Source organism: Balaenoptera acutorostrata, chromosome 10 (genome assembly GCF_949987535.1).
Source record: "Balaenoptera acutorostrata chromosome 10, mBalAcu1.1, whole genome shotgun sequence".
NCBI lineage: Eukaryota > Metazoa > Chordata > Mammalia > Artiodactyla > Balaenopteridae > Balaenoptera > Balaenoptera acutorostrata.
In genome coordinates this window covers 107,379,263-107,392,383 of record NC_080073.1, presented here as the reverse complement: position 1 = coordinate 107,392,383, position 13,121 = coordinate 107,379,263, and the positions used below count along the sequence as shown (strand labels likewise).

General features: G+C 47.9%; 1 protein-coding gene across 2 annotated transcripts in view; it reads left to right on the top strand.

The window, feature by feature from the left end:
• DUSP22 (dual specificity phosphatase 22) overlaps positions 1-13,121 on the top strand; it is a 46,924-nt gene that overhangs the window by 3,718 nt on the left and 30,085 nt on the right. For both annotated transcript variants that reach the window (XM_057554665.1, XM_057554666.1), the window contains exons 2-3: positions 8,287-8,320; positions 12,440-12,522. In XM_057554665.1, the coding sequence (XP_057410648.1) occupies positions 8,287-8,320; positions 12,440-12,522 (117 nt within the window). The remainder of the gene's footprint in view (positions 1-8,286; positions 8,321-12,439; positions 12,523-13,121) is intronic.

Here is a 13,121-nt window from a genome sequence, read left to right as displayed (position 1 = left end):
GCGGGTGCTGCCGATTTCATCCCTGCTTTACACATGACCTGGCCAGAGCCACCCACTGGGTGAGTGGCGGAGCCTGAACTCAAAGCCCGGTGGCCTGGCTCTTGGCTTCTTGCAGATTGCCCCGCCTTGCCGCTGAAGGCCAGTCTGGCCAGTGTCTCTAGTAGGATTAGGTGAAACTAAACAGGCTGCTGCAAGCAAATGTGTTTCTGTGGAGCCTTTGAAAATTCCTAGTTGAGTCGAAGTTCTCTCGAAGGTCTGACCCCCAAATCTTTTGGGGGAGGGCCTATAAAGAAAAGTCCTCATTGTCATCTTATTAGTCTTAAGTACTATAATAACCCATTACAAACAAGAATCTAATCTCTCTGGCCAAGCATTCTGTTAGAGAAACGTGCATGTTTTTATCCTGAGCAACCTGAACTAATGATCCAAAAGTGGGCTGAAGCATTACCATTCTAGGGCAGGTTGTAAGGACCCAGCGTTGGTTCAGCTCATCCAGCACACAGCTGCCCAGTCTGGTGGCCTTTTCCTTCCTCACTGCCCGGTGTCCCCTGAAAGCATCCTACCTGGTGGAAACAGATGCTGCCCAGTATTTCATGGGCAACTTGCTCATGGCAGTGGGAGGCAACCACTTAGCTTGGTGCCTCACTTTCCTGTGAGAAGCCCACTGTTGTGAAGGAGAGGGGCAGAGCTATCGGAAGGCCTGATTTGGGGTGTCTGCCACTCCGCCACTGCATGGGTGTGCGCTTGAGCAAGTCACTCATTGTTTCTGAGCATCAATTTCTTTACTGCCCTTGATTCATAGGGATGGTGGTTTGCTTAACTAGTCTCCTTATTTGGCCCTAGAATGAGTATAATGTTACTTCCCCCAATTACTACCCAGATTCTTGGGAGAAGCAAATGAGAATGTATTAGAAGACATTTTTGCAAACTGTGAAGTACAAATACGCACTGCTGTTAGTGTTCTTGGATTTTTCCGATCAACGGTGACAGCTATGACATCTGCTTTAGATATGGTTGACACCTGTTTTAGGGTGACTTCTCTTCTTAGGAAGGCAGGGGAGTACAGTTGAGAAAGGAGTATAGTCCAAGGGCAGAGGGCAAGGAGAATACGCCCCCCTAGGCATAGACCGTTCCTCAACCTCTGTACTGTTGACATTTGGGGCTGGATCATTCTTTGGTGTGGACCCCAGTGGGGGCTTCATGGCGTTGTGGTGAACAACATACCAGCCTCCACCCGCTAGATGCCAGTAGCACTCTCCCCTCATGGTGACAACCAGAAATTTCTCTGGGCACTGCCAGATGCCCTCTGGAGGGTAAAACTACAGTTGAGAACCACTGGCCTAGGGTTCTCCATTCACAATCTCCTGAGCCCTGTGTGATATGGAACTGAGCCATTATCAGAAGGTGGAATAAGGCTGAAAGGTTGAGAAGCGTGGTTTTAGTTTGGAAGGGGCTGGAAGGTCAGACATCCTTGTGCTGCTAGATGCTGCTCTTTCCACAGTGGAGTCCCAGATGCGGCTGCCTTCAGGACCCGTTCGTCTGTCCATTCACCGGTTCACCAGATCAGGCTGTTGAATTCCTGCTATTGTCAAGGCACCGTGCTAGATCCTGTGGTGGGAAATAACGTGAAGGGCAAGACCCTGCCACCCAGATCGGTCACAGGCAGCCCGCAGAGGAGTCCTGCAGGAGGGAGCGTGCCGCAAGTGGCGCGGCTGTGGGCCTGGTGGACGCGTGGTTCTGTGCTGGTGGTTTCTGTCTTCTTCACACCACCCCTTGAATATTTTTTCTTCTCAACATTACAGTTTTATTTCATTTGAAAGAAATAGATGCTTAAGGCACTGTTTTAAGTGCACGCAAGAGTATTCTCGGATTCTTCTTTTCATAAATGCAAACTGTTAAGTCCATGGCCAAATGGCATTAAGAAAGTCTGTGACATTTAGACCTTCAGGGAATCCACCGAAGTCTTCCCCGTCGCCCCTGGCTTTGAAACCCACGGAGTCCTTTCCAACCTAGGAAGAGTTAAGACCCCCGCCCCATGACCGTGTACTGCTGCTTGGTCAGGAATTTTATCTTACATCTGTTTGGGTGGTGCTCTCAGATTCCATGGTATCCTGAAGTACTAAGAAAAATGTTTAAAAAATAAACTCAAAATATTTCCTGTCTGAGAAGCAATGTTGCTTTGTGCCCAAGTGCTTTTTTGTGGCAAAGGATTTGATTTTGTCCATGTCTCTGTGGTCAGCGTTAGTACGGTGTGGCTGTGAAGGACGCTGACCAAGAGGGGCCATCAGCCATCATCAGACAGGGTTTCTGCAGGATGACCTTCGTTATCTCTCCCAGATAGTGTTTTAGGAGAAAACAAGAATCATTTTTGACCAGCAGAGTGTCAGAGAGTGTTTCCCTTTGTGATGTGTTTCATCACCTTTTATTCAGAGATGATCGCTTCGTGTGCCCATCTCTGGGCCTGGCATTTGGGACACAGCAGGGAACAAGGCAGACACAACCCCTGCTTCAAGGTCAATCAGAAAAGTAAGCAAACAAATGAAAAAATTTTAGGTACTGATCAACGTGATAAAGAAAATAAAACAGTGTAATGTGACAGAGGGTGCCAGGGAGTTTGATGGTCAGGGAAGACCTCCCTGGGAGCTGTTATCGCGTATGAGACCTAAGTGACAAGCAGCCACCCAGGTGGATGATGGGGCATGAAAATCCACAGCAGAGGGAAAGAACAATGGTGTCCAAGGCCCAAGGATGGTTGGGGCCAATTCTCTTCTTTTAGAGTCATTGAACATTCTCACGTTGCATTTACAGACTTTTTCCTTGATCTATCCTTACTTCTCACCAGGTGGTGATAACTTCACTCCCCCTGTGTTCTTGCTTCTGGCTTGAGTGCAGACTCTCCGTGAATTCACTGGTCACAGCCACTTTGTCCCAGGTGCACGCTCTGCTCTTCCCTGGCCTCCCCCGTGAGCCAAGAGGAGCCAGGAGCCTGCTGGAAAAGTATTCCATTTCATTTTCCCTTTCTCTGTACTTAGGGATTACCAGCAACAATAATATCAGAGAAGTCAACCAGTCAAATTTTTTGAGTTTTAAGTTTGAACTGAGGCTGACTGGTGTAGAAGTTTAAATATTTACGGGCTTTTTATTCTCCTTGAAAACAAAAATGTAATTTCTCTCCCTGGCAATGGCCAGTTCTCCAGCCTTCCTGGATCTTGTTTTGTAATTTTATATGGAAGAAACTACAGAAACTGGGATTGAGCAATTTGCTTTCTATTTCCAGCCCCTGAATCTGTAGCTTATTCTCCTGGTCTGGAAAATGGAGTTAAAAGTTTACTGGCACAAATCCGTCCTCTCCTTATAATTAAAATATTTAAGTGAATGTAAAATGTGCATCTTAAATGGTTTTTGGTAAGTTGCCTCCTTGATTTTGCTAAGTTCAGACCTCTGTCCTTGCCCGCGCTCTGCCCCGGGGTCTCTTCTGGGAGTCGCTCTCCTTTAACACCAGCCCCAGAGCCACTGGCCCTGAACAGAAAACTTCCCAGAGCAGAAAGGGGCAAAACTTGATCTCTCAGGCCTCACTCATCATGGTTTTCCATCTTTCTCTTCCTTGCTTGGCCCCCTCCCACCTGACTCACGTTGTCTATCTGTTCATTCGTTTGTTGAAGAAACATTTGCTTAAGTATCTACCAATCAATGGAGAACCACTGAAGTTTAGAGAAAACATATTCACAAATATGATGCAGGCAGCAGATAGAGGTCATAAACTAGATGTCTATGGGTCATACTCAGCCTACAGATATTTTATTTATCACAGTATTTAAGGTTTTAAAAAAATATAGTTGACAGTATTTGAAAATTGGGCTGTTTCCCATAAAACCCAGATGTTGGAATTGGGGATCCTGGCCTGCATCTCTGCATCATCACCTCGGCCAGGCATGGGGCGGAGGCTACAGACATAGAAACCTCCATCCTTGAAGGTCTCTCTTGCTGAGGTGTCGAATTTCTGATAGCTACTTGGAGCCCTAAGGAGATTTTAATCTGAAGTCATGTGATCACCTTTGCACCTTGAGGGAGGCTTGAGGAATCCTTTGGAGGGACCAGTCCAGAGGTAGGGAGGTCACTACGAGCTGTTGCAGTAGGTCAGGCGGGAGCTGAACAAAGGCACTGCAGCAGGTCCCAGGGGAGCAGACTAATTGGGGATCCGTGGAGGAGTGGAAGTAAGTGCTGACTGAGGCAGGATCGGTGTCCAGAGGAGGGAGGGGTCTCCTGTTGGTTCCTGGCGTGCCGGTGGGTAGGGCTTTGCTAGTCTATGACTTGCTTGAAGGTCTGTGCAGTTCATTTGCATTTGTGCATTTTTCTGGGTTGAAAGGCCAACATCAGGGTCCCTGGTTGTAAGCAACAGAATCCAAATGTGGCTGCTTTAGGTAGAATAGGTCAGAAGGCTGGGAAGTCTGGAGAACCAGATTAAGGCTACTCTGCCAGGAGCAGATCCTAGAACTGGTCTGGTGAGAGCATTTCTGCGGCTGCCCCAAAATGCTACTGCTGCCGCCAGTGGGTCCTGCATGTTCCACCTGCCCTGCTGCAAGAGAGGGTGCTCTGAGTCATCTCTGGCTTCTAGTCTGGAGGAGCTGTGGAGACGTGTTGCACTTAGGTCCCATGTCCCTGCTATAGCAGGAAGGCAGATGGGAGTGGGGATCTGATGTAGGAAGAGCTGGGCTCTGCTTCCCACTAAGACTCCAGAGTGGGGATGGGGGTTCTCCAAACACAGGAAAGGCCTTCAGAGGCTAGGAAACCAATAAAATCACTGTCAGTTACGGGGTTTATAATTTTCGAACATACCCATGGGGTGAGGGACCCCAAAGAGTGAGCATCTCTTCCCTGTTTGGAGAGAGTATTGGGAGCAGAGCAGGTGATATTCCAAGGTGGAACCAGTAGGGGATATTGGGCATATCTGGAACCAGTAGGGGATATCTGGCTTGACTGGAGATTGAAGAGAAGTGGGGAACCCTTTAGAGGTAGGAAGCCATGTTGAAATTTTCAGTTCATTTTCAGTTTTGGCCTTCATTTTCTTGGGAAAGGGTTTGCCAGCAAACATTTTGACCTAGAAAATGACCCAATGAGGATCTGTCTTTCAGAAATTAATTTGATGAGACAGAGAAGTTCAGTGGCTACTGCTCTAGCCTCTGAGGTTCTGGACGGGGATCCTTGGCCTCACAACCAAGAGGCGAGGCAAGGGCCGTGATGGGACTTGGTAGCCCACTGAGGGGTGCCCTGCTGGGAGTGGGCTCCACGTTTTTCATTCTGGGTGACGGGGAGAAGGTGACACCATGAGGGGGCAGGTGGGATCGATAGTGGGGGTGGGAGGGTAACGGGGTGCAGGGTGTGGAAGACGCCCTGGAGGTGAGTTCCAAGGGATGGAGTCAAGGATCATAAAATCAGTTCGAGAGCAGTAGAGCCCAGAGGTGAGCTAATCTCATGCCCCTGTTTTATTTTATTTGAAAATAATATGAAATATATTCACTTATGTTTAGTAGAGAAGGTAGTAGAAGTACAAAGAAGAAAAGCAAAAATGGGCCATAATCTTTTCCCCAAATAACCCTACTTGGCTTTCTGGAAAAGCTCAATTGAAGTAATGCATGTGCACGATATGGAAAAGTGCGAACGGAAATATAAAAGTGGTCTTTCCAGACCTCCCAGCCCCCAGTGTCCCCTTCACAGAGGTGAGCACAATAAGGAAGGCATTCCTTTATATTTATCATGATCTTTCCAAGGTACAGTAAATAGAAATACTTCTTTCTAACAGCCCCACACACCTAGCGTCTCAGTGGCGCTTAACCTAGAGCCTGAACACTTGCAGTGGCTGCGCCTCGTCTCACCTCCTTCCTGCTTGCTCCCAGGAGAGACTGGCCTTCTTTCCCAGGGCTGGCCGTCTCCACCGCTCCCCTGCCTGTCCTTCCTCTCTCCCAGCCCACTTCTGTTGGACATCAGGGCCCCTGAGTGTCATCGCCTCCTGAAAGTCCTCGGGGACCCCAGAGTGGTCAAGGCGCCTCTTCCCTCCCTAGGCAAGCAACTCAGCAAGGGAAGTGGGACACTGGCAGGGCCATGTCTCTTGGGCACACTGTATCCCGAGTGCCCAGAGGGTACCCGTGTGTGACAGGAACTCAGTAAACCATTCAGCCACTGTAATACATTCTGTGACTTTGGGGAAGCAGACATGCCGCATGACTATGTTGTGGTCCACTGTAACCGTCAACTGTATGAATTGGGAGACTTCTGTGGTCAATGTTAGGAAAGAAAAATAATTTTGACACATTCGAAATGGGAAGGAAGATTTTATTCAAGACCATTACAAGTGGGAGAAGGAGCTCCACTCCCAGTGCAACCGGGGCAGGTGAGGGAGTGGATGGAAATCACTGATGGAACTTGATCAGATGCCAAGGGTGGAGGAAGAGGAGCTTGGCTGACACCAAGAGCGGCTGGGCTCTCGGCAACTGGCTCAGCAGGATTCTTGGCTAAATCTGGCCAAGGACCAGCCAGGTGGAGAAGACTCGAAGTTCAGTCGGGGAGGAAGTCTGTGTCCCCATCAGCCAAAGGAGCTGGGTGATGATTTTGCCCTTGAGTATCTAATAAAGATAGGAGAGACCCTGGAGAACCGCAGATGACACGTGAAAAAGCTCTATGCAGGCAAGAGCTGCCAGAGAGCATCAGTTCGAGGCGTCTCCCAGGTGAACTTGCATTGTTCTTACGTTGTTTTAAAACAGGAATGGTGAACTATTTACTCCACCCTTCCTCCCAGGAGAATCCCAAAGACTGATTATGTTTCAAGGAAGACCTGTCAAGTGTTTTAGTTCCTTGGCAGTTTTACGTTTCCTGGTTCCAGGGCTAACCCCGCCCACCTCAGTGCTGTGACTTTCTCAGTCCCCTGGGGCAGTCTCCAAGCCAACTTTGCCTCCCAGGGTACTGAGTCAGCCAGAGTGAGCACATGTCTCCATGACGACGATGTCACTTCTGGATTTTGCCTTTTGTCCTAGATTATTAATAGTACCTCTTTTCACTCTCACAAGTGCCCTACTGTGGTCGATTAGTTCTGTGGTCCCCCATGACAGACGCTGACCCTGGACCCAGTACTGCTGGGTCCCAGTAGCTCCCCACTGACGTTTTAGCAGGCAGCTGGTTGTGAGGAAGATGCTTGAAGGAATCCAAGCACGTAAAGGACGTTACTACCTGCTGCTTTCAGCCTTCTTAGTGCAAGTGGAAAAAATAATGGGGAGTGTGAAGCAGATGGGGCTGAGAGGTGTGTGTAGCAGTGGTGCTGACGAGGGTGTCGCCAGGGCACCAGGGGTTGCCGTGAAGAGTCACCAAGGCCAGTGTGCTCTATGCACTTGGAAATCATACAGGTGGTGTAGCTTCCAAAGCAGTGTCCATATTTGGATTTCAGAGTTCCCATACAGAGTATTGGCAGGACAGGAATTAGCTTCGTGTTTTGCAAAGTGGGGGGTGCTTTAGGGTGAGAATTACAGTCACCCATTCCCATCTCAGGTCTACTGAATCATTCTGTGTGGAGCCTGGGGCTGGGGGCTTCCCAGAAATCTGAAGTTTTAATAGATTCCGCTGGTTCTGGTGGATAGTCGGGCTTGAGAAGCACTGCCTTAGAAGTAGATGTTTTGCAGCAAATGTATGTTCTTATTAACATGCACGTTTAGACAGTTCTTTCACTCATTTAGCAACTCTTTATTGAACGGTGATCACGGGCCAAGCCCTGAGCCAGGAGCTGGGTGTGCAGCCCAGCGGAGGGGACAGACCTCTGCCTAGTAACGTCCGTGACAGCATCACTGCAAGGGGAAGACGGTGGGCGCTGAAGCAGGGGTCCCCCCAGACACGGGGCTCAGGACAGGCCTCCCCAGGGCATGAGCCGGAGCTGGGGCCTGAAGGATGGGGAGAGCGGGAGTGGAGCTGCATGCGCGAAACCTCAGACTGCAGAGGGCGGGATTGCTGGAGCTGAGAGAGAAGTGGGAGAGGAGGAAGCGGGGGGTGGGCAGGCAGGACGGGTGGAGGGGATGCCGGCAGCGCTTGGTTTGGGGCCGGACTCAGAAAGCCGTCGAACACCGCGAGCCCTGGAGACAAGGATGCCTTGTGGTCCACGCTGTCCGTCTGGGGAGGTGCTGGGCGGCGGGTGTGGTGGGCACAGGCCTGGGCTGTGCTCCCACCTCCGGGAGGGCCCCGCCTCTGTGCCAGATGCCGTCAGCCGCGGGCCTGTAACACTTGCGTCTGGTCTGTGTCTCCCCCTAGATCCTGCCTGGCCTGTACATCGGCAACTTCAAAGGTGAGTCCTCCCTTTTTATTATTGTGGTAAAATATGCAAACTATTAAATATGCCATTTTAACCTCTTTTTAAGCGTGCAGATCAGTGGCATTAAGTACATTCACACCATTGTGCAGCCATCACCACCATCCGTCCGCAGAACTCTTTCATTTTCCCAACTGAATCTGTCTCCATTGGACACTGACTCCCCATCCCCCAACCCAGCCCCTGGAAGCCACACCCCTACTTTCAGTCTGTGAATCTGACGGCTCTAGGGACCTCGTATGAGTGGAGTCATGCAGTATTAGTCCTTTTGTGACTGAGTTATTTCACTGAGCATAACAAGGTTGATTCATTTTTGTAGCCTGCGTCAGAATTTCCTGCCTGTGTAAGGCTGAATAATGTTCCAATGTATGGACGAACCGCACTGTGTGTGTCCATCACCTGTGGATGGACACTTGGATGTCCCCACTAGTGGTGAGCTCACTTTTTTAAAGATTACCTTTAGGCTTTCATGCATGATGGGAGTCCAGGCGTAGACGTCAGTTCATCCAGAGTCTGGTCTGGGTGTGGCCACCACTGTGCTCTGGTCCTGGTACCCCGACGCCTTGGCCAATGGCTGGCAGAGTGGCGTGGAGCCCTGCGGATTCCACCTTGACCTCTGACCTTCTTTTTAACTCTGCTCGCTTGCTGGAGCCTTATTACCAAAAGGAGATGGCTAAAAGGCACGTTTAACGGCCATGTAACTTGTGTATCATCTTTATCACTTTTATTTTCTAGTTATTAATACATTTTCAGAGACCCATTTTTTAAATTACCTGGGGAAAACAAGTGGCAGTTTCATCTCTAGCAGATTATTCTTATCCTGTGTTGACTTTTCTGCTTACACATGTCTCTGCAGCTTGTTGACTATCTGTTGATAGGCTGTCTGCTACTGACCTTTTATTTTTAGCTCATTTGTCTCAAAATGCTCTGTAGATGCAAAGGTGAGTAGAAACCCACGGAGCAAAGTGCATGCGGAGGGGAGGGGCTGGTCCCCGCCTTGTGAGGCGTTTGAGTGTGTGTGATGGAGAGCCCGGTCTCGCTCGCGCTGGAGCTGGGCTGTGCGTCGTCCGTGGACTGGGCCCGGGGAACGTGCAGAAACAAGTCTCCTGTTTGGGTGGAGAGGGCCCTCCTCACACGCCTCCCTCCCCAGACGAATAAGAACACACTCCTGTCTGTTTTCTGGTTGTTGCTTGAATCTGTGAGTTCAGGTTCACATCGATTGTTAAAACAGTCTCAATGACTTCTCTGCGTGATGTTCATTTCCTTTTCCCCCTGGGCTCCGAGGGCAGCCAACTGGCCTCAGAGAACTCAGCGCAGTGAGCTGACAGCTGCTGATTGCTGCTAGAACATGTTAAAAATAGTCCTGGAGTTCCTAAATTAGTAAGCTCTGTAGTTCTGAAAAAGTAGCGAGTGCTTTGTGGCAGGTAGGCGAGAGGTGCTAGAATGCATGAACATCTTTATGGTTATTTAATGAATTATTATTAGCGCTTTCATGGGGAGAGGGGAATGTCTTTGTTTTTGAAAACAACAGAATTTAGGATAAATTCTTGGAAGTAGAAGTGCTGGGTGAATATTTTTACAAATCAAAAATTGTAATAAATACCAACCAAGTTCAATACCTCTGCCAACAGTTTCCGGCACGCTCACAGATGGTTCCGGGCTGCTGCTTGCCAGACCTCGGTGTGAGCAGCAAAGGACTAAGTTCTCCTAAGATTTCGTGCTCGGGAAGCGCTCGTGCACGTGCACGTGGGCCAGCTGATGACCCCACGGCAGACCTTCCAGCTGCATTCACACTCGTTACCACGGTGCCCATGGCTCTAGACAGCCATCCACCAATAACCTGTAGTCCTGAAGAATAAATGTCATCATTCCAATAGTGTTGGCCGAGCGCTTATGCACGTCAATGGGCGGACAGAGCCTGTGCTTATGGGAGAGAGTAATCCCAAGGTGGCGTATGCATGCGGACGGGGCTGCGAGAGAATAGAAAGGAGCACAGAGCCGAAGGGGCAGAAGCATCTCCAGGAGTCACTTCTGTTTTCTTTGGGGCCCAACAGTCAGTTTTCTCACTTGTGGTATCAAGGGTGGTTGTATTCAAAAACAAATAATTTTATCCCCAAACCACCTTTTTTGTTGTTGTTTATCTTAATCTGTGTTACAAAAGTATATTTATGGGGTGATGAAAATACTCTAAAGTTAGACTGTGGTGATGGTTAAACAATTCTGAATATACTAAAACCCATTGAATTGTACGCTTTAAAAGGGTGAATTTTATGGTATGTGAATTGCCTCAATAACACTGTTTTTTAAAAAAGGAAAACACGTATATTTAAACAGTCTTTAAAATTCAAGTCCTGGGCGGAGTCAGAATCTGGAAGAGCCTGGCCTGGAGTGCCTTGCGCTGCTCTGGAGACACCCCCCCCCCCCCCCCGCCGCCCGGCTGCTCCAAACGCCTCTCCCGCCTCGGCTGCCCCGCCTTGTCCGGGCGCCAGAAGCTCCAGCTTGACCTTGTTTCACTGCTCGTCTAAAATGCACCTGCTGGTGGGGACCGGAAAACCACACCTTGGTGAACATGTGGGGTCTGCCTGCCTGTGGGACCCTAAATAATTCCAGTTCCCGCCGAATTCAGAACTCACTGAGGCCCCGGCTTGGGGTAGGTGGTGGAGGGTCTGCCGGGCCGGGTCCTGTGTGATGGACGCAGAGGCTGCTTGGGGCTGTTGCGGCAGTTAAGAGAGTCTTAAAGTAAAACCAACGTTTTAAAATTACTTTTAAAGATCATTTTCTTAACTCTAAAAATGTTACATGCTAATTGCAGAATGTTTAGAATGGTGTTTATTAGTTTCTGCTTAATCACCAAGGCTTGTTAGAAATGCAGGTTCCCAGCCCTGCCATAGACCTTGAACTAAGTTGGAGCCCAGGAATCTGCCTTTCTTAAAAAACCCAGGTAGTGAATAGGTATGTTAAACTTTCACAACCACCTGTGTTGAATACACACAAAAAAACTATAAAGAAGAAAAAACTTTTAAATACTTGTATGTAATTCCATCTCTTCAAGATTATCACCATTTGGGCTAATTCCTTAGAGCAGTTTTCCGCCACTGTGTGTGTTTGTCCTTGTGTGTTTTTACAAATTGAGTTTATATTGTATTTGTAGTTTGGTACCTGCTCCCCCTCTCCCCTGCTAATACCGTATCCTGAGCATTTTCCCATGTCATTAATATTCTCCAGAAACATCATAATTAAACATTTGATTTTCAGTCCATTTTACCCTGTATCATTTTAAAAGGCTTGCCCCAGGCCAGAACAGGGGCATAGGGGGAGCGGACCGCCTTGATTCTTGCTGGACCCTGTTTTGTAGATTAGCAGAAGTTCCAACTTGAGGGTATTTATTCCGACTTTCTTCTACAGGTATGATCACTGGAAGGGAATGTAATTTTGGTGTCTCCTTAGTTTCATATGCAGATAATTTAATAGCCAACTTATAACTTATGGACTATTTTGTTTGGAATTTCCAGAAAATGTTCCATTTTTAGTTTTGCCATAAAGTGAATGTAGATGTTATAAACCACGGTCTTATCTGCATCTGGAGCCATTCCCTGCTGTTTGACATTAGGGTTGAGTAGTCTGGCAGATTCCTGTATCTTATATAGTAAGTTGCTTTTTTTGTATTTAATTTTAACTTAGATTACTAATCATTAAGAGGTAGTTAAAAAATATTTGAAACATCTTTCTTATTACATGTTTCATGTGAAAGACTAACCTAAGGGTCTACAACTTAACAAGTGTCAACTACAAAGTGACTTCCTTTAAACAGTAACACTCATGATTATAACGTTTATTCATCTAAATACATTTCATGTTTTATGTGACTACTTTTTAACAAAAGATGTACCAATCAGAAGTAAACTTAGTTACCTGCAGGATACCTGAAAGCAATAACCCTAGATTCCCTAAGTCTAGATTATTCTGGTCTAATCAGTTATGAATTTTTAAGAGCGAAATATGCAAGTCATTTTGTGATTTTTTTTGCCGGCTAAACTTAAGGAGTACTTCACTTGCAGAAAATATTAAAATGTCCTCCTCTTTCTTCTATGACAGATGCCAGAGATGCAGAGCAATTGAGCAAGAACAAGGTGACGCACATTCTGTCTGTGCACGACAGCGCCCGGCCAACACTGGAGGTAAGAGAGAGCCGTGCTGCACGCGGGTCTGCACTGCGCTCCTGGGTCCCGGGGCCTCTGACGAAGCAGCCGTGTCCTGTCCAGCACCAGTGTGCTCCTGCGTCGCTGGCTGTGTAGTCTTGCGCTCAGGCCGTGTCTGTGCCTGTGCCTGGTCCGCGGCGCGGCGGGAGGACGCCTTCGTTTTCTGACTGTCCTCCTGTTACGTTGCTAGCTTGGCTTTCTTGGCCAAATGCCGAAGAACAAGCTGATGCTGCCTTTCCCTTTGGATTTTAAGGACATTTAAAACCTATTTTAATTCCTTTCAAAATTATCTCCCGTTTTAGAATCCAGAAGAATTCAGGCTGCTCGTGTCCTGATTTTTTCCATTTAAGCTCAATTATTTACTAGGAAAAAAAGGCAATGGAGGATAAATTGTCCCTGGAGATTTTCCGGGGCTTCTCTGTGCAGACTGTCAGTGTAGAAGCTGCTGTTGTGTTTTAGGTTTTAAAGTAAACAGGGTGTGTCTGCCTCTACACTAATTCCAAAAGCATCTTCAATTTTACACTAATGGACGGTTTGAGCTGTTGGCTGGGAGCAAAATATATTTCTGTTTATTAGCC